At 49.7% G+C, this 21844-nt stretch overlaps 1 protein-coding gene across 1 annotated transcript in view; it reads left to right on the top strand.

Moving 5' to 3' along the window:
• The first annotated feature begins 2056 nt into the window (after window positions 1-2056).
• LOC138637764 (uncharacterized) overlaps window positions 2057-21844 on the top strand; it is a 35672-nt gene continuing 15884 nt past the window's right edge. Inside the window, exons 1-4 of the mRNA XM_069726681.1 lie at window positions 2057-2165; window positions 2626-2802; window positions 3014-3124; window positions 3306-3745. Coding sequence (XP_069582782.1) covers window positions 2063-2165; window positions 2626-2802; window positions 3014-3124; window positions 3306-3745 — 831 coding nt within the window. The 5' untranslated portion in view covers window positions 2057-2062. The remainder of the gene's footprint in view (window positions 2166-2625; window positions 2803-3013; window positions 3125-3305; window positions 3746-21844) is intronic.

Here is a 21844-nt window from a genome sequence, read left to right on the forward strand (position 1 = left end):
GTGATCTATATACTGCAGTCTCAGAGTCACCCATGTTATGTATATACGGCAGTCACGGTGTCACCCATGTGATGTGTACAGCCTTGCGCAGGCGTATACTACGGAGGACAGAGAATGACCTTCAATCCAATATTGCGGCCAGCATGCAGCCAGCGGGTAAGGAAAGGGTGAATCAAACACCCGAAAACTCCGCCTATATGACCCAAAACCAGTCCCGCCAAATTCAGGTGACAGGTTCCCTTTAAATCTTCATTTATAATACCATGCCCCTCTTTTTTTGTTGTTTATTTGTGCATATATTTGTGTTTCTTCAGAAACTTTGTTATACTATGCCCTGAGTAAGGGACCTAAGAAGTCCCAAAAGCACAAGGCAATCTTGCCTTGCGCAGGCGTGTACTATGGAGGACAGAGAATGAACTTCAATCCAATATTGCAGCCAGCATGCTGCCAGCGGGTAAGGAAAGGATGAATCAAAAACCCCAAAACCCCGCCTCCGTGGCTGAAGATTGTTCCCTCCAAATTCAGGTGACAGTGTCCCTTTAAGAGACAATTCAAATAAAGTCTATTCTCCAATAATACCGCTCTAAACTGCATAGATAATTTAAAATGTGCAAGGCGTGCGGTAAAGGGTGGGCAGGCTGCTGAATGTGCACGCAAAGGCCGTGCTCCAGGTGAAGCTGTGCCTACTGCAGGAGCACATCAAACACGCTCATCCACAAGACCTAGCTTCCTGTCCCACTTTTCAGGGAGGGCGCAGGACACCACAGTTGAAGACAGAACACCGCAGTTGAAGACAGAACAGTTATGGGTTGGATGGCAGATATTGCTTCCAGTCTGTTTCCCAACACCATCCTGTCTTCCACACAGTCCAGTCTCACTAGTCAAGAGTCTGGACCACATGATCCTCACCATGATCCCCTTTCCTCCCACTATCTTCTCAGAAGACAAGTAACTCCATACTTGGACATAGTGGTTAAGGAGAGCCTGAAAAATAGAATGTTACAGCAGTATGTACTGACACTCATGGTCAGTGGTGGGCTCAGTGGTTAGCACTGCAGCCTTGCAGCTCAGGAGTCCTAGGTTCTAATCCCACCAAGGACAACATCTGCAAGGAGTTTGTATGTTCTCCCCATGTTTGCGTGGGTTTCCTCCAGGTTCTCCGGTTTCCTCCCACATTCCAAAGACATACTGATAGGGAATTTAGATTGTGAGACCAATCGGGGACAGGGTTGATAATGTGTGCCAACAGTAAAGCCCTGCGGAATAGGATATCGCTATATAAAAATAAAGATTATTATTAGTGGTGTAGTGCTTAACTGGGGTACTATGTAGGAACATCGTAATAGAGATCACAAGGGGTAGAATGTCACAGCAGTGTGACCAGAAATACCGGAAATAGTGCAGACGGTGGTTGAAAGAGGTGACCCTAATGCGGCCATGTCCATGGAAGATTTAAAGGGAATCTGTCACATTTTAGGATTATCCTCTAAAAATATCATTGGACTGAGTGTCAGCTTTGCATTTCCCAACTACTTTTGAAACCCCCATGTATCTCCTATAAATACCTTTTTTATTTTTTTAATTTCACCAGCGCTGTATGTTAACGGGTTGGGTCCGGTCCGACGGGCGTTGTCTTTTGTCTTTCACTCCACCCCTCGGCTGCTGTACACAATATTTCTCGTAAATTTCGTAGTTTGCGGCCACATATGAAACATGAACTGCATTATTGCACTAGAAATATGAAAAATTGAGATGTAGATTTTTAGTTTAAGAGACAGTTTAATTATAGCCTAGTCGTGTATTTATTTTACACGTGGTTTATAACACCTTTCTCATTTGTTTTATATTAGATTTTATACGTAGCCCCGAGTTTGATTCTGTAAGCTTTGTTTTATTCACAGTGTATTCATATAGTCCAGAACTTAAAGCTGTTTATATGTGTCTCTACTGAACACTAGTACTAAATGTGCAGAGTATTGACTCATTCTGATTGAGTCATTATATTATAAGTAATTTATATTAATTATATATTCACGCATTCTTTCTTATTTAAGAGCCGTGTATGTCGCCCGATTGGCGCAATAATTTCATAACGCAGAATTATGAGCGCATTGAAGCCGTGGAGCCGCTAACCGATAATGGCCCTGCTCTTCACCTCATCATGGGTAATTAGGCGCGCCTTTTTGCTTTTAGATAGGGAAAAATTTCATTGTAACACGGTACAAAGATATTTATCTTTCATGTATCACATGTAAGAAAGCTAAATATATATATTATTAATATTATTTATTTATTTATATAGCACCACTGATTCCATGGTGCTGTACATGAGACGGGGTTACATACACGTTACAAATATCACATACAGTAAACAAACTAACAATGACGGACTGATACAGAGGACCCAGGCCTTGCGGGCTAACATTCTACATTCTAATCTGTGTAATACAATAGATAATAGCGGTAGCCACCAATATAATACTGAATTATTAATATATAGCGGCATAAGTCTTGCTATATTAATTTACACCGCAAATATGTTTATGCCGTAAAACTATATTATACTACGTCAGTTGCTTTAATCCTTTGTATGTAAACACGAACTACGCGCAATTTCTCATACAGATACTGACACGGAGACATCGCACGATATGCCTGAAAACTGGTGTGTTCCCGAACCATGCGATACGCTGGGTTCCGACGTGGAGATCATAGATGTCAAGAACCCTGCAATTTCATCGCCACCCGATGCGCCTAAAAGACGCGGCAGCTCGTTACGCAGGTGTTTCAAGAATAGAAAAGGTATCTGTTCACCTGGAATACAGGCGATTCTCACTTTTGTGTAATGCTCTTATTTACTTACAGCTGCTAGCTAACTGTCAGAAAATTCATTTTTGAAAATATATATATATATATTTATATATATATAACCGTCTCAATGCTGCAGTTTTGTGTAGAAAATCAATTCTATGTTCGCTAATCGTTATATTTTTACTTACACCCGCTAATCTAGTTGCCCGGAAAATACAGCTTGAAAAAGAGAATATTCCCGCCTCTGCGAGTTTGAGCATTGCGCCGCCCGTTAAATCAGGAGCTGTTGTGGAACAATTCCCGCTTCATACTTGTAAGTATATATCTGGTCTGCTCTATACATGTTTATGTAAATATTGTTACAATGATTTCATGGGTAGCTGACCCCGTTAACTTTTCAAATATTACGCAGTATCATAGCTATGCGTCGCCGTTTAGCTTTTCCAATTTTGATCCATTTCGCGGCTAACCGCCACTTGTATCTTTTCTTTTAGATACGTCGCCTCTTCAGCAACGAGTTTTGCAACGGCGTAATTACGGCGCTGCAGAGAATCAACCACAAAGAGCTAATACGGCGGTGCGCGCAACATCTCTTTCGCCCATCTGTGTTGTGGATCGTGATGAATGCTCCGCGGCACCAAAACAACCCGGGAATCCAAGCCCCAAGATTTCACATCAGAAATATACGCGCGTTTCAAGAGAGAAACGGGCAGCGCAGAACGCTAGGACCCGCATAACACGGCCCTCCAATAGCCCAGACGCCATACCACAAGTTACTCCTGAAAACAGAGAAATTGAACAGCTCTCCGAGGGTATGTGGTCACCCATAGAGCCCCTCAATATACCTGTGTGCCAGACTGTGCAATCTGCAGATACTGCTCTTGCAGGCTCTTCTAGCGTTTTTGCCCCTGTATTACCTCTAAAGAAACACGCCGTACCCCGGCGCCGTGTAGATAGAAAGCAGAAAGTTGCTGTACATACACCTTACACATGTCGTCCTTCGTGGGATGCTGCCCATGTCAAAATGTTTACTGACATGTCTGCGCAGTACGCTCAAAGCAAACTCGCACAGATGGGACTAAAATCTTTCTGCGATACATATGAAAGACTGTTAAATGCATGTCCAACACCTGCCATTACCGCGGAATTGCGGGCTTTCAAACTAAATCACACCTGATAAATCTAACTAAAGTCTTTTAAATCACATACAATGATTGTCATTTTTCATATGTGCGTGTTGTGTGTGTGTGTGTGAGTTCTGTATGTGATGCGTGTTCTTCACAAACCATAAACTTATAATAGCAAAATGTTGCTGCAGCCAGCCGCACACAGCTGTATTTTTGCATTATTTCACAGTGCCTGATGAGTACCGGATGCCTGTTTGGCTGAGAAGCGCCCGTGGGTGCAGAAGTGTTATTTCTATAAAGATATATTGCACGGTTTGCAAATACAGAAAGGGGATCAGCAAACAGCCTGAATTTGTACAAAAATAAGCCAGTCGCAGTATAGTACTGCCAGTAAACCATTTTTATATTCTGTAAGAATTTTTATAGTATTGAAATGTCTTTGTAAGCCATCAACGAGATTTTACACCAGGGAAATAAGAGATATCAAAAATACTATATGTGAACAGCATATTAATAAAGTGCAAAAAATCATGTGTATTTGTTGTGTGTGTTGTGTGTGTGTCGCATGTGTTGTATGTGTTCTGTATGTTGTGTGTGTATGCTTGTCGTCTGTGTTGTATGTGATGTGTGTGTTTTGTATGTTATGTGTGTTTGTTGTGTGTGTCGCATGTGTTGTATGTGCTCTGCATGTTGTGTGTGTATGCTTGTCGTGTGTGTTGTATGTGTTGTGTTCAGATTCCGCAAAGATGCATTTGTCGGCATCATGCTGTTAGCTAACTTAAAGTGTGTTTCATTTTTTGTGATTGTGTAAAGTGAGTGCGGTTAGCTTAAAATGTGTTCTTTATTTCAAATTAGTTCTGACAATAAAACATTTTTGTACTATTTAATGTTTTTACTTTTTATATTCTGTATTTGCCTAAGCAATAATGGTTTAAAAATTTCCAATGAATTTGTAAGTTTTCAAAAGTATACCCCAATGTATAATTAATATGATATTATGCCATCTAGTGGCCGTGATAAGTAATTGATTATGCCACACATTTCTCAAAATGCCATACACTGTAGAATATATCTGCAATTCACTACGCTTGTAACACATATTTCATCGCCCCAACTCCTGACTGCTATACATATAGTTCAAATTTACGCCTAAAATAGCACAAATAGTTAATATTGGTGTATTTTCATACACTTATCAAAACTTTGGGTTTCTACATAATTTTCTATTTATATGGTCTAATTAGCAATACTATTCAGTTGCATTCTGAGATATATATATTAATGTACACTCTGCACGCCATCATGCCTGAACAAAACAGAAATGTAGATTTTTTGCGAATTTATTAAAAAGAAAACTGAAATATCACACGGTCACAAGTATTCAGGCCCTTTGCACAGTATTGAGTGCAATATTACACGCAGTCATGCCGCCTGTTACTGTATACAGGCTGTAATCCACATATAGTCTGTAAAAGTGCGAATTACAGGGCCATGTAAATACACGCCTAAGGTATAAGCATAATTATAGGAATTTGTAAGTTTCCAAAAGTAAACCCCAATGTAATAAAGATATATTGCCCGGTTTCTTATGTATGTCCAGTTATTTTCAACAAAACAAGGATAGAGTAAAATTATAGACAGCCCAGGCAACGTGCATAAAGATAATAACATAAATAAGTCCTAAATGTCTATTTCTTGTGTGTGTTGTATGTGTTGTGTGTGTGTGGGTTCTGTGTGTTTGTTGTGTGTGGGTTCTGTGTTGTGTGTGTGTGTGTGTTCGTGCCTGTGTGACCGCGATTTTACACAAAAACATTAAAAGTCTGTATATGTTAGATGTCTTTGAATAAAAAGGAGTCAAATTATAGACAGCACAGGCACCTGTAAAATTAATATGTGCTAAAATAATGTAGAATTAAAGAACGCTGGAATAATATATGCGAATGTGTCACACCCTTTTGAGATATCAAAAATACTATATGTGTACAGCATATTAATAAAGTGCAAAAATCACTGACCTATTTGGACCGCATATTAATAAATTGCAAAAAATCCCTGACCTATGTGATCAGCATATTAATAAAGTGCAAAAACATGATAACTAGTGTTGAGCGATACCTTCCGATATCGGAAAGTATCGGTATCGGTTTGGATCGGCCGATATTCAAAAAATATCGGATATCGCCGATACCGATACCCGATCCCAATGCAAGTCAATGGGACCAAAATATCGGAATTAAAATAAACCCTTTCTTTCCTTGTAGGTTCATTCTACATGAAGGAAAACAACTAAGAATAATGTAGGATGTATTGTGGGAGGTGGCGGAGACATTAAAGGCAATGAGGTTTAGCCCAATCAAATAGAATAGCATGTTTTTTGTTTTTTTTAAGACGTTCGGAGTGAAAAAGATATTGAGTATGTAAATTTTTTTTTATTTTGTCAGATATTGATGTTTCACTATTCCACGCCCTTCCCCTTCTTTTTTTTTCTTTTTTTTTTTTTACTTTTCCCACACTTTCATCTTCATCATCATCAGCATCTTTGACATCAACTTCTTCTTCACCTTATTCATCTTCTTCTTCATCTTCTACCTATTTTTTTTTTATTACATTCTTCATATTCATTTTATTCAACTATTATTATTCTTCCTATTCTACATATTCTTTTTATTCCACTGTTATTATTCTTCCTATTCTACTTCTTCATCATATTCTCATTTGTGACAGGCATTCCCGTAGTTGTTATCTATAAAAGTTGGAAGATTACACCTTCCGTTCTGCCAGTCACAAAAGTTACATTTGTCCGCGTTCAGTTTGGCCTGCAGCATCAGGCTTTATCCAGGGGCACCACGAGGAGGAACGGACTCACCCCCATACACTGCTTAGTCTTCTTCTGCATATAATTTAGATAATATCTTTTGCTCTGATATTAAGTCTTATGCTTAATGTTCTTCTGCTCTTTGTTCTGCAGCCTCTTGTTCTTCTGCTTCTCGGTCTTCCATGTCGTCGTCTCCAGGGTCGTCGTCTCCAGTGTCGTCATCTCCGCCGTCGTCGTCTCAGCCGTCGTCGTCTCCGCCGTCGTCGTCGTCGTCATCGGGGTGGTCTTCCGGGTCGTCGTCATCGTGGTGGTCTTCCGGGTTGTCGACGTTAGGGTCTTCAACTTGGAAATGTAGCAGAAGGTACAAGAAGGCTGAGAAAATGCCAAGAACCAGCTGATGGAACTGGAACTTGAATGGCTACCCGAAGGTTCAAGAGCCTATGGAACTACCGAGGACCAGCTGACGTTACTGGAACCCGGTTACTAAGCAGGAGGTACCCGTGCTAAAAAGCACTACCAAGGACCGCCTGACGTTGGCGGAACTCGGATACCCAGAAGGAGGCACCTAAGCCAAAGGCTCTGCCCGGAACCAGCTGACGTTACTGGAACCAGGATGGGGAGCAGAAGGTACAAGAGCAAAAGACACTGCCGAGAACCAGCTGACGGTACTGGAACCCGGATGGGTAGCCGAAGGTCCAAGAGCCAATGGAACTACCAAGGACCAGCTGAGTTACTGGAACCTGGTTACTAAGCAGGAGGTACCCGTGCCTGAAAGCACTACCAAGGACCACCTGACGTTGGTGGAACTTGGATACCCAGAAGGAGGCACCTAAGCCAAAGGCTCTGCCCGGAACCAGCTGACGGTACTGGAACCAGGATGGGGAGCAGAAGGTACAAGAGCAAAAGACACTGCCGAGAACCAGCTGACGGTGCTGGAACCAGGTGGTGGACCCGAAGGCCCACAGGAGAGGAGAGAACAGCTAGGCCGCGAGGCAGCCGCAGTTACCGAACCCCAACAGTCCTACAGGGGGAGCTGGGCCTACTGGCACTACAGAACCAGCCTTGACTACCAGTTCACGCAGCCCACATAGGAAGCTCCTAAACTGGAGGCACCCTGGAGTTGGCTAACCCGACCGCACCACGACGAGGCAAGCATAGGTGTCTCAGTGAGCTTGACACAACCCGGAAACAGCTGACGGTGCTGAAACCAGGCTTGGCATGAGGGAGTACCTGTGACAAGAACACTGCCGAGAACCAGCTGGCGGTGCTGGAACCCGGATGCGTTGCCCCAGTGTGCAAGAGCCAATGGCACGACCGAGGACCAGCTGACGGTGCTGGAACCCGGTTACTAAGCTGTAGGTGCCCGCGCTTAAAAGCACTACCAAGGACCGCCTGGCGTTGGCGGAACTCGGATACCCAGGAGGAGGCACCTAAGCCAAAGGCTCTGCCCGGAACCAGCTGACGGTGCTGGAACCAGGTGGTGGACCCCAAGGCCCACAGGAGAGGAGAGAACAGCTAGGCCGCGAGGCAGCCGCAGTTACCGAACCCCAACAGTCCTACAGGGGGAGCTGGGCCTACTGGCACTACAGAACCAGCCTTGACTACCAGTTCACGCAGCCCACATAGGAAGCTCCTAAACTGGAGGCACCCTGGAGTTGGCTAACCCGACCGCACCACGACGAGGCAAGCATAGGTGTCTCAGTGAGCTTGACACAACCCGGAAACAGCTGACGGTGCTGAAACCAGGCTTGGCACGAGGGAGTACCTGTGACAAGAACACTGCCGAGAACCAGCTGGCGGTGCTGGAACCCGGATGCGTTGCCCCAGTGTGCAAGAGCCAATGGCACGACCGAGGACCAGCTGACGGTGCTGGAACCCGGTTACTAAGCTGTAGGTGCCCGCGCTTAAAAGCACTACCAAGGACCGCCTGGCGTTGGCGGAACTCGGATACCCAGGAGGAGGCACCTAAGCCAAAGGCTCTGCCCGGAACCAGCTGACGGTGCTGGAACCAGGTGGTGGACCCCAAGGCCCACAGGAGAGGAGAGAACAGCTAGGCCGCGAGGCAGCCGCAGTTACCGAACCCCAACAGTCCTACAGGGGGAGCTGGGCCTACTGGCACTACAGAACCAGCCTTGACTACCAGTTCACGCAGCCCACATAGGAAGCTCCTAAACTGGAGGCACCCTGGAGTTGGCTAACCCGACCGCACCACGACGAGGCAAGCATAGGTGTCTCAGTGAGCTTGACACAACCCGGAAACAGCTGACGGTGCTGAAACCAGGCTTGGCACGAGGGAGTACCTGTGCCAAGAACACTGCCGAGAACCAGCTGGCGGTGCTGGAACCCGGATGCGTTGCCCCAGTGTGCAAGAGCCAATGGCACGACCGAGGACCAGCTGACGGTGCTGGAACCCGGTTACTAAGCTGTAGGTGCCCGCGCTTAAAAGCACTACCAAGGACCGACTGGCGTTGGTGGAACTCGGATACCCAGGAGGAGGCACCTAAGCCAAAGGCTCTGCCCGGAACCAGCTGACGGTGCTGGAACCAGGTGGTGGACCCCAAGGCCCACAGGAGAGGAGAGAACAGCTAGGCCGCGAGGCAGCCGCAGTTACCGAACCCCAACAGTCCTACAGGGGGAGCTGGGCCTACTGGCACTACAGAACCAGCCTTGACTACCAGTTCACGCAGCCCACATAGGAAGCTCCTAAACTGGAGGCACCCTGGAGTTGGCTAACCCGACCGCACCACGACGAGGCAAGCATAGGTGTCTCAGTGAGCTTGACACAACCCGGAAACAGCTGACGGTGCTGAAACCAGGCTTGGCACGAGGGAGTACCTGTGACAAGAACACTGCCGAGAACCAGCTGGCGGTGCTGGAACCCGGATGCGTTGCCCCAGTGTGCAAGAGCCAATGGCACGACCGAGGACCAGCTGACGGTGCTGGAACCCGGTTACTAAGCTGTAGGTGCCCGCGCTTAAAAGCACTACCAAGGACCACCTGGCGTTGGCAGAACTCGGATACCCAGGAGGAGGCACCTAAGCCAAAGGCTCGGCCCGGAACCAGCTGACGGTGCTGGAACCAGGTGGTGGACCCCAAGGCCCACAGGAGAGGAGAGAACAGCTAGGCCGCGAGGCAGCCGCAGTTACCGAACCCCAACAGTCCTACAGGGGGAGCTGGGCCTACTGGCACTACAGAACCAGCCTTGACTACCAGTTCACGCAGCCCACATAGGAAGCTCCTAAACTGGAGGCACCCTGGAGTTGGCTAACCCGACCGCACCACGACGAGGCAAGCATAGGTGTCTCAGTGAGCTTGACACAACCCGGAAACAGCTGACGGTGCTGAAACCAGGCTTGGCACGAGGGAGTACCTGTGACAAGAACACTGCCGAGAACCAGCTGGCGGTGCTGGAACCCGGATGCGTTGCCCCAGTGTGCAAGAGCCAATGGCACGACCGAGGACCAGCTGACGGTGCTGGAACCCGGTTACTAAGCTGTAGGTGCCCGCGCTTAAAAGCACTACCAAGGACCGCCTGGCGTTGGCGGAACTCGGATACCCAGGAGGAGGCACCTAAGCCAAAGGCTCGGCCCGGAACCAGCTGACGGTGCTGGAACCAGGTGGTGGACCCCAAGGCCCACAGGAGAGGAGAGAACAGCTAGGCCGCGAGGCAGCCGCAGTTACCGAACCCCAACAGTCCTACAGGGGGAGCTGGGCCTACTGGCACTACAGAACCAGCCTTGACTACCAGTTCACGCAGCCCACATAGGAAGCTCCTAAACTGGAGGCACCCTGGAGTTGGCTAACCCGACCGCACCACGACGAGGCAAGCATAGGTGTCTCAGTGAGCTTGACACAACCCGGAAACAGCTGACGGTGCTGAAACCAGGCTTGGCACGAGGGAGTACCTGTGACAAGAACACTGCCGAGAACCAGCTGGCGGTGCTGGAACCCAGATGCGTTGCCTTGCCTATTAAAGATTGTCTTCCTAGAGCCCCAACTAGCGGTGTTGGAGCAAAGGGTAAGCAGGGGGAGATGAGTGTAGGCCGAAGCCTGCACTGGAGGCAGCTTTGTGTCTGCGTTGCGTTTGCAGGACACTTTGCCGGCTACACACTGGGGGAACAGCTGGCGTTGCTGAACCCCACTAACACAATGGCGTGTGTTTTTCTCTGTGCAGCTAGCACTTGCGGGCAAAAACTAGCGATGTTAGAGCCCGTGTTGAAGCAGGAGGAGGAGGAGAGGAGCAGAGTGTAGGCCGAAGCCTAGTTGAACCAATTTCAAAGGAAACCTTTAACCCCCCCCCTCAGGTGTTACAAAGTACAAGAGACACACCTTGTGCAGTATTAATGCTGCACAAGTGAAAGGTTGCTCTATTAATTTGTCTACTTGCACACGCTGAATGAAAGACATACACAATTTACCCCATTCTACAGTCAAACTGTAGTGGATGCGTGACTTGGTTTTTTGGTGCTTGGCGCAGCTTCCTGAGCGTTGTTATTTGCTGTACAGGAGTCTGCGCTCTTGTGTTATCCCTTGGCAATGCCCTGTTAGCGCTGCCCATCTTATGACATCATTTCATGTTGGCCGGTGCGGTTAACGATGGCCATAAATCCCAGACCCACAGTGTCTTTTCATAAAGCCACACTGCGGTGCTGGGATTCGTGGCCTTGAGCAGTAAATATTTTGGCCGCTCACACACGTCCTTACACCTGCTTCAGACTGGGCGGCCTCTGCTGATCCCTTCTCGCATGCCGCGGCCATGAGGCTGCACAGTCTGAAGAAGGCGGAAGGAGATGAGTTAAGACAGGCGAACATATGCACTGCTCGTGCCCATCAATCACACCCTCGCAGTCAAAATAATTAAGACAACGAGGAGCATTTTATTCAGGCAGGGCGGACGAACAGGCGCAAGTAGCCAACCAATGATGTCAGAAGACGGGAAGCGCTACCAAGGGGGGTGCTGCGTATCATTAGAAAGGAAAGTCACACCTCAGGGACAGTGGAATGGTCTCAAAGAGACACATTTTGTACGTGTTGAGTTCCACGTGGGCAAGGAGAAAACATCAGCCACCTTGTACAAATGCAGCAGTACTGCTGTACAAGGTGGCTGTTATACATAGAAACACCTGGGGGTGGGGGCCAGGCTCCCTTCAATTTCAGTTCATGTGCCTGCGTGGCGTTTGCAGGTCACGTTGCAAGCTGCACAGCAGGGGAACAGCTGGCGGTGCTGAACCCCACTAACACATTGGCTGGTGTTTTTCTCTGTGCAGCTAGCATTTCCGGGCAAAAACTAGCGGTGTTTGAGCCCAGGGTCAGCAGGAGGAGGAGGAGAGGAGCAAAGTGTAGGCCATAGCCTGCACTGGTGGCAGCTTTTGGTCGGTTGTGCCAGCGTGGCTTGTGCTGGACACGATGCCGGCTACACAGCGGGGGAACAGCTGGCGTTGCTGAACCCCACTAACACATTGGCTGGTGTTTTTCTCTGTGCAGCTAGCATTTCCGGGCAAAAACTAGCGGTGTTTGAGCCCAGGGTCAGCAGGAGGAGGAGGAGAGGAGCAAAGTGTAGGCCGAAGCCTGCACTGGTGGCAGCTTTTGGTCGGTTGTGCCAGCGTGGCTTGTGCTGGACACGATGCCGGCTACACAGCGGGGGAACAGCTGGCGTTGCTGAACCCCACTAACACATTGGCTGGTGTTTTTCTCTGTGCAGCTAGCATTTCCGGGCAAAAACTAGCGTTGTTAGAGCCCAGGGTCAGCAGGAGGAGGAGAGGAGCAGAGTGTAGGCCGAAGCCTAGTTGAACCAATTTCAAAGGTTACCTTTAACCCCCCCTCAGGTGTTACAAAGTACAAGAGCCACTCCTTCTGCAGCATTAATGCTGCACAAGTAAAAGGTTGCTCTATTAATTTGTCTACTTGCACAAGCTGAATGCAACACGTACACTATTTAGCCCATTATACTGTTAAACAGTAGTGGAGGCGTGACTTGTCTTTTTAAAGAAAAGCAGCACAGGTGTCGAAAACAACACCTTTTTGCATGGGCGAAGCTTCCTGAGCGTTGTTAGTTGCTGTACAGGAGTCTGCGCTCTTGTGATCCTTTGGCCATGCGCTGTGAGCGCTTCCTGTCTTATGACCTCATTTCATGTTGGCCGTTGCGGTTAGCGATGGACATGAATCCCAGACCCACAGTGTGTTTTTAAAAAATCACACTGCGGTGCTGGGATTCGTGCCCTGGTGCACTAAATATGTTTGCCGCTCACACATGTCCTTACACCTGCTTCAGACTGGGCGGCCTCATCTGATCCCTTATCGCCTGCCGCGGCCATGAGGACACCCAGTCTGAAGAAGGCGGAAGGAGATGAGTGAACACAGGCAAACATATGCACTGCACATGCCCATCAATCACACCCTCGCTGTCCAAAAAAATAAGACACCGAGGGGCGTTGTTTCGAGCAGGGGAGATGCACAGGCGCAGCCAGCTAACCAATGATGTCAAAAGACGGGCAGCGCTAACAAAGGGTGGTGCTGCGTGTCATTACAAAGGAAAGTCACACCTCAGGGACATTGTAATGGTCTCTAATGAGACACATTTTGTACGTGTTGAGTTCCACGTGGGCAAGGAGAAAAAGTCAGCCACCTTGTACAAATGCAGCAGTACTGCTGTACAAGGTGGCTGTTATACATAGAAACACCTGTGGGTGGGGGGCAGGCTCCCTTCAATTTCAGTTCATGTGCCTGCGTGGCGTTTGCAGGTCACGTTGCAAGCTACACAGCAGGGGAACAGCTGGCGTTGCTGAACCCCACTGACACATTGACTGGTGTTTTTCTCTGTGCAGATTGCATGTCCGGGCAAAAACTAGCGGTGTTAGAGCCCAGGGTCAGCAGGAGGAGGAGGAGAGGAGCAAAGTGTAGGCCGAAGCCTGCACTGGTGGCAGCTTTTGGTCGGTTGTGCCAGCGTGGCTTGTGCTGGACACGATGCCGGCTACACAGCGGGGGAACAGCTGGCGGTGCTGAACCCCACTAACACATTGGCTGGTGTTTTTCTCTGTGCAGCTAGCATTTCCGGGCAAAAACTAGCGGTGTTTGAGCCCAGGGTCAGCAGGAGGAGGAGGAGAGGAGCAAAGTGTAGGCCGAAGCCTGCACTGGTGGCAGCTTTTGGTCGGTTGTGCCAGCGTGGCTTGTGCTGGACACGATGCCGGCTACACAGCGGGGGAACAGCTGGCGGTGCTGAACCCCACTAACACATTGGCTGGTGTTTTTCTCTGTGCAGCTAGCATTTCCGGGCAAAAACTAGCGGTGTTTGAGCCCAGGGTCAGCAGGAGGAGTAGAGGAGCAGAGTGTAGGCCGAAGCCTAGTTGAACCAATTTCAAAGGTTACCTTTAACCCCCCCCTCAGGTGTTGCAAGGTACAAGAGCCACACCTTGAACAGCATTAATGATGCACAAGTCAAAGGTTGCTCTATTTAATTTTGCTCCTTGCACACGCTGAATTAAACACGTACACTATTTAGCCCATTATACTGTCAAACAGTAGTGGAGGCGTGACTACTAGTCTTTTTAAGGTGACGCAGCACAGGTGTACAAATTTACACCTAGGTGCTGTGCGCAGATTCCTTACCGTTGTTGTTTGCAGTACAGGAAACTGCGCTCTTGTGTTATCCCTTGGCAATACCCTGTTAGTGCAGGCCGTCTCATGACCTCATTTCATGTTGGCCGGTGCGGTTAACGATGGCCATAAATCCCAGACCCACAGTGGCTTTTCCTAAAGTCACACTGCGGTGCTGGGATTCGTGGCCTTGTGCAGTAAATATGTTCGCCGCTCACACGTCCTTACACCTGCTTCAGACTGGGCGGCCTCAGCTGATCCCTTATCGCATGCCGCGGCCATGAGGCCGCACAGTCAGAAGAAGGCGGAAGGAGGGGAGTGAAGACAGGGGAACATATGCACTGCTCGTGCCCATCAATCACACCCTCGCAGTCAAAATATATGAGACAACGGGGGGCGTTGTGTCGGGCAGGGGGGACGCACAGGCACAGCCAGCCAACCAATGATGTCAGGAGACGGGCAGCGCTAACAATGGGGGTGCTGCGTGTCATTAAAAAGGAAAGTCATACCTCAGGGACATTGTAATGGTCTGTAATGAGACACATTTTGTACTTGTTGAGTTCCACGTGTGCAAGGAGAAAAAGTCAGCCACCTTGTACAAATGCAGCAGTACTGCTGTACAAGGTGGCTGTTATACATAAAAACACCTGGGGGGGTGGGGGGCAGGCTCCCTTCAATTTCAGTTCATGTGCCTACGTGGCGTTTGCAGGACACGTTGCCAGCTACACAGCAGGGGAACAGCTGGCGGTGCTGAACCCCACTAACACATTGGCTGGTGTTTTTCTCTGTGCAGCTAGCATGTCCGGGCAGAAACTGGCGTTGTTTGAGCCCAGGGTCAGCAGGAGGAGGAGAGGAGCAAAGTGTAGGCCGAAGCCTGCACTGGTGGCAGCTTTTGTTCTGTTGTGCCAGCGTGGCTTGTGCTGGACACGTTGCCGACTACACAGCAGGGGAACAGCTGGCGTTGCTCAACCCCACTAACACATTGGCTGGTGTTTTTCTCTGTGCAGCTAGCATTTCCGGGCAAAAACTAGCGGTGTTTGAGCCCAGGGTCAGCAGGAGGAGGAGGAGAGGAGCAAAGTGTAGGCCGAAGCCTGCACTGGTGGCAGCTTTTGTTCTGTTGTGCCAGCGTGGCTTGTGCTGGACACGTTGCCGACTACACAGCAGGGGAACAGCTGGCGTTGCTGAACCCCACTAACACATTGGCTGGTGTTTTTCTCTGTGCAGCTAGCATTTCCGTGCAAAAACTAGCGGTGTTTGAGCCCAGGGTCAGCAGGAGGAGTAGAGGAGCAGAGTGTAGGCCGAAGCCTAGTTGAACCAATTTCAAAGGTTACCTTTAACCCCCCCCTCAGGTGTTGCAAGGTACAAGAGCCACACCTTGAACAGCATTAATGATGCACAAGTCAAAGGTTGCTCTATTTAATTTTGCTCCTTGCACACGCTGAATTAAACACGTACACTATTTAGCCCATTATACTGTCAAACAGTAGTGGAGGCGTGACTACTAGTCTTTTTAAGGAGACGCAGCACAGGTGTACAAATTTACACCTAGGTGCTGTGCGCAGATTCCTTACCGTTGTTATTTGCAGTACAGGAAACTGCGCTCTTGTGTTATCCCTTGGCAATACCCTGTTAGTGCAGGCCGTCTCATGACCTCATTTCATGTTGGCCGGTGCGGTTAACGATGGCCATAAATCCCAGACCCACAGTGGCTTTTCCTAATGTCACACTGCGGTGCTGGGATTCGTGGCCTTGTGCAGTAAATATGTTCGCCGCTCACACATGTCCTTACACCTGCTTCAGACTGGGCGGCCTCAGCTGATCCCTTATCGCATGCCGCGGCCATGAGGCCGCACAGTCAGAAGAAGGCGGAAGGAGGGGAGTGAAAACAGGGGAACATATGCACTGCTCGTGCCCATCAATCACACCCTCGCAGTCAAAATATATGAGACAACGGGGGGCGTTGTGTCGGGCAGGGGGGATGCACAGGCACAGCCAGCCAACCAATGATGTCAGGAGACGGGCAGCGCTAACAATGGGGGTGCTGCGTGTCATTAAAAAGGAAAGTCACACCTCAGGGACATTGTAATGGTCTGTAATGAGACACATTTTGTACTTGTTGAGTTCCACGTGTGCAAGGAGAAAACGTCAGCCACCTTGTACAAATGCAGCAGTACTGCTGTACAAGGTGGCTGTTATACATAGAAACACCTGGGGGGGTGGGGGGCAGGCTCCCTTCAATTTCAGTTCATGTTCCTGCGTGGCGTTTGCAATAAACGTTGCAAGCTACACAGCAGGGGAACAGCTGGCGGTGCTGAACCCCACTAACACATTGGCTGGTGTTTTTCTCTGTGCAGCTAGCATGTCCGGGCAGAAACTGGCGTTGTTTTAGCCCAGGGTCAGCAGGAGGAGGAGAGGAGCAAAGTGTAGGCCGAAGCCTGCACTGGTGGCAGCTTTTGGTCAGTTGTGCCAGCGTGGCTTGTGCTGGACACGATGCCGACTACACAGCAGAGGAACAGCTGGCGGTGCTGAACCCCACTAACACATTGGCTGGTGTTTTTCTCTGTGCAGCTAGCATGTCCGGGCAGAAACTGGCGTTGTTTTAGCCCAGGGTCAGCAGGAGGAGGAGAGGAGCAAAGTGTAGGCCGAAGCCTGCACTGGTGGCAGCTTTTGGTCAGTTGTGCCAGCGTGGCTTGTGCTGGACACGATGCCGACTACACAGCAGAGGAACAGCTGGCGGTGCTGAACCCCACTAACACATTGGCTGGTGTTTTTCTCTGTGCAGCTAGCATGTCCGGGCAGAAACTGGCGTTGTTTTAGCCCAGGGTCAGCAGGAGGAGGAGAGGAGCAGAGTGTAGGCCGAAGCCTAGTTGAACCAATTTCAAAGGTTACCTTTAACCCCCCCTCAGGTGTTACAAAGTACAAGAGCCACTCCTTCTGCAGCATTAATGCTGCACAAGTAAAAGGTTGCTCTATTAATTTTTCTACTTGCACAAGCTGAATGCAACACGTAGACTATTTAGCCCATTATACTGTTAATCAGTAGTGGAGGCGTGACTTGTCTTTTTAAAGAAAAGCAGCACAGGTGTCGAAAACAACACCTTTTTGCATGGGCGCAGCTTCCTGAGCGTTGTTAGTTGCTGTACAGGAGTCTGCGCTCTTGTGATCCTTTGGCCATGCGCTGTGAGCGCTTCCTGTCTTATGACCTCATTTCATGTTGGCCGTTGCGGTTAGCGATGGACATGAATCCCAGACCCACAGTGTGTTTTTAAAAAATCACACTGCGGTGCTGGGATTCGTGCCCTGGTGCACTAAATATGTTTGCCGCTCACACATGTCCTTACACCTGCTTCAGACTGGGCGGCCTCATCTGATCCCTTATCGCCTGCCGCGGCCATGAGGACACCCAGTCTGAAGAAGGCGGAAGGAGATGAGTGAACACAGGCAAACATATGCACTGCACATGCCCATCAATCACACCCTCGCTGTCCAAAAAAAAAAGACACCGAGGGCCGTTGTTTCGAGCAGGGGAGATGCACAGGCGCAGCCAGCTAACCAATGATGTCAAAAGACGGGCAGCGCTAACAAGGGTGGTGCTGCGTGTCATTACAAAGGAAAGTCACACCTCAGGGACATTGTAATGGTCTCTAATGAGACACATTTTGTACGTGTTGAGTTCCACGTGGGCAAGGAGAAAAAGTCAGCCACCTTGTACAAATGCAGCAGTACTGCTGTACAAGGTGACTGATATACATAGAAACACCTGTGGGTGGGGGGCAGGCTCCCTTCAATTTCAGTTCATGTGCCTGTGTGGCGTTTGCAGGTCACGTTGCAAGCTACACAGCAGGGGAACAGCTGGCGTTGCTGAACCCCACTGACACATTGACTGGTGTTTTTCTCTGTGCAGATTGCATGTCCGGGCAAAAACTAGCGGTGTTAGAGCCCAGGGTCAGCAGGAGGAGGAGGAGAGGAGCAAAGTGTAGGCCGAAGCCTGCACTGGTGGCAGCTTTTGGTCAGTTGTGCCAGCGTGGCTTGTGCTGGACACGATGCCGACTACACAGCAGAGGAACAGCTGGCGGTGCTGAACCCCACTAACACATTGACTGGTGTTTTTCTCTGTGCAGATTGCATGTCCGGGCAAAAACTAGCGGTGTTAGAGCCCAGGGTCAGCAGGAGGAGGAGGAGAGGAGCAAAGTGTAGGCCGAAGCCTGCACTGGTGGCAGCTTTTGGTCGTTTGTGCCAGCGTGGTTTGTGCTGGACACGATGCCGGCTACACAGCGGGGGAACAGCTGGCGGTGCTGAACCCCACTAACACATTGGCTGGTGTTTTTCTCTGTGCAGCTAGCATGTCCGGGCAAAAACTAGCGGTGTTTGAGCCCAGGGTCAGCAGGAGGAGTAGAGGAGCAGAGTGTAGGCCGAAGCCTAGTTGAACCAATTTCAAAGGTTACCTTTAACCCCCCCCTCAGGTGTTGCAAGGTACAAGAGCCACACCTTGTGCAGCATTAATGCTGCACAAGTAAAAGGTTGCTCTATTTGTTTTGCTCCTTGCACACGCTGACTAAAACACGTACACTATTTAGCCCATTATACTGTCAAACAGTTGTGGAGGCGTGACTTGTCTTTTTAACGAGACGCAGCACAGGTGTCAAAATTTGCACCTAGGTACTGGGCGCAGATTCCTGAGCGTTGTTATTTGCTGTACAGGAGTCTGCGCTATTGTGATCCCTTGGCCATGCGCTGTGAGCGCTTCCTGTCTTCTGACCTCATTTCATGTCGGCCGTTGCGGTTAGCGATGGACATGAATCCCAGACCCACAGTGTGTTTTCAAAAAATCACACTGCGTGGCTGGGATTCGTGGCCTTGTGCAGTAAATAGGTTTGCCGCTTACACATGTCCTTACACCTGCTCCAGACTGGGCGGCCTCAGCTGATCCCTTATCGCCTACCACGGCCAGGAGGCCGCACAGTCTGAAGAAGGCGGAAGGAGATGAGTTAAGACAGGCGAACATATGCACTGCTCGTGCCCATAAACCACACCCTCGCTGACAAAATAAATATGACAACGAGGGGCGTTGTTTCTAGCAGGGCGGATGCACAGGCGCAGCCAGCTAACCATGATGACAAAAGACGGGAAACGCTACCAAGGGGGGTGCTGCGTATCATTACAAAGGAAAGTCACACCTCAGGGACAGTGGAATGGTCTCAATGAGACACATTTTGTACGTGTTGAGTTCCACGTGGGCAAGGAGAAAAAGTCAGCCACCTTGTACAAATGCAGCAGTACTGCTGTACTAGGTGGCTGTTATACATAGAAACACCTGGGGGGGTGGGGCCAGGTTCCCTTTTAATTTCAGTTCCTGTGCCTGCATGGCGTTTGCAGGTCACGTTGCCGGCTACACAGCAGGGGAACAGCTGGCGTTGCTGAACCCCACTAACACATTGGCTGGTGTTTTTCTCTGTGCAGCTAGCACTTCCGGGCAAAAACTAGCGGTGTTTGAGCCCAGGGTCAGCAGGAGGAGAGGAGCAGAGTGTAGGCCGAAGCCTGCACTGGTGGCAGCTTTTGTTCTGTTGTGCCAGCGTGGCTTGTGCTGGACACGTTGCCGACTACACAGCAGGGGAACAGCTGGCGGTGCTGAACCCCACTGACACATCACCTAGTGTTTTTTCTGTGTAGACAACACTTCCAGGTGGCAACTGACAGTGTTGAAACCCAGGGAATCAAAGAGGAGCAGAGTGTAGGCCGAAGCCTGCAGTGGAGCAAGTTGAAAGGGAACCTTTAACCCCCCCCCCCCAGGCATTTGTTGCTGAAAGAGCCATCTTGTACAGCAGTAATACTGCACATGGAAAATGGTGGCTCCGAAAATTATGCTCCTTGCAAACGCTGAAGTACACACTCATATAATGTGTCCCCTCACACCGTCAAACCATCCCGGAAGTGGGACTTTCCTTTGTAATGTGACACAGCACAGCCGTCATTCCAACCCCCTTGGTGCCGGGCGCCACCTCCTCAACGTTGTTTGGTTCTGTCACAGAGCCCGCGCTGTAATGTTATCCCTTGGCCATGCACAGTTAGCGGTGCCCGTCTTCTGACATCATGTAGGTGTCAGGCTGGCAGTGCCTGTGCGTCCAAGCTGCCCGAGATCCAACCTTGCAGTGTCATCTAATGTAGTCCCACTGCGGGCCAGGGATCCATGGGCATGCGCAGTGCATATCATCGCCTCTCACTCACCTCCTTCCTGCTTCTTCAGACAGTGCGGCGTCACGGCCGTGGCATGCTATTAGGGATCAGCTGACGCCGCCTAGTCTGAAGAAGCGTGAAGAAGGGGAGTGAGAGGCTAGTATATGCACTGCGCATGGCCATGGATACCAGGCCCACTGTGGGATCACATTAGACGACACTGCGAGGTGTGATTTCGGGCAGCGTGGACGCACAGGCGCAGCCAGGACGACAACAAATGATGTCAGAGGACGGGCAGCGCAAACTGTGCATGGCCAAGGGATAACATAACAGCGCAGGGTCCATGACGGAATCAAACAACGCTAAGGAGGCAGCGCACGGTGCCAAGGGGGTAGCAATGACGGCTGTGCTGCGTCACATTACAAAGGAAAGTCCCACCTCCGGGACGGTTGGACGGTGTGAGGGGACACATTACATGAGTGTGTAGTTCAGCGTTTGCAAGGAGCATAATTTCAAGAGCGACCTTTCCCTTGTGCAGTATTAGTGCTGCACATGGTGGCTCTTTCAGTAACAAACGCCTGGGGGGGGGGGGACAGGTCCCCTTACATTTTAGTTGTGCCAGCGTGGCGGTCGCATGACACGTTGCCGGATACACAGCTGGGGATCAGCTGACGTTACTGAACCCCAATAACAGAGGAGCGACTGTTGACTGTGCACACAGCACTTCCAGGCACCAACTGGCGGTGTTAGAGCCCAGGGACAGCAGGAGGAGCAGATTGGAGGTATTGCCGCACACACAGCTGGGGATCAGCTGACGTTACTGAACCCCAATAACAGAGGAGCGACTGTTGACTGTGCACACAGCACTTCCAGGCACCAACTGGCGGTGTTAGAGCCCAGGGACAGCAGGAGGAGCAGATTGGAGGTATTGCCGCACACACAGCTGGGGATCAGCTGACGTTACTGAACCCCAATAACAGAGGAGCGACTGTTGACTGTGCACACAGCACTTCCAGGCACCAACTGGCGGTGTTAGAGCCCAAGGACAGCAGGAGGAGCAGATTGGAGGTATTGCCGCACACACAGCTGGGGATCAGCTGACGTTACTGAACCCCAATAACAGAGGAGCGACTGTTGACTGTGCACACAGCACTTCCAGGCACCAACTGGCGGTGTTAGAGCCCAGGGACAGCAGGAGGAGCAGAGGAACAGAGTGTAGGCCGAAGCCTGATTGGAGCAAGTTGAAAGGAAACCTTTAACCCCCCCCCCCCAAGACGTTTGTAGCTGAAAGAGCCATGTTGTGCAGCACTAAGGATGCAAAAGG

Source organism: Ranitomeya imitator, chromosome 5, assembly GCF_032444005.1.
Source record: "Ranitomeya imitator isolate aRanImi1 chromosome 5, aRanImi1.pri, whole genome shotgun sequence".
Classification (NCBI taxonomy): domain Eukaryota; kingdom Metazoa; phylum Chordata; class Amphibia; order Anura; family Dendrobatidae; genus Ranitomeya; species Ranitomeya imitator.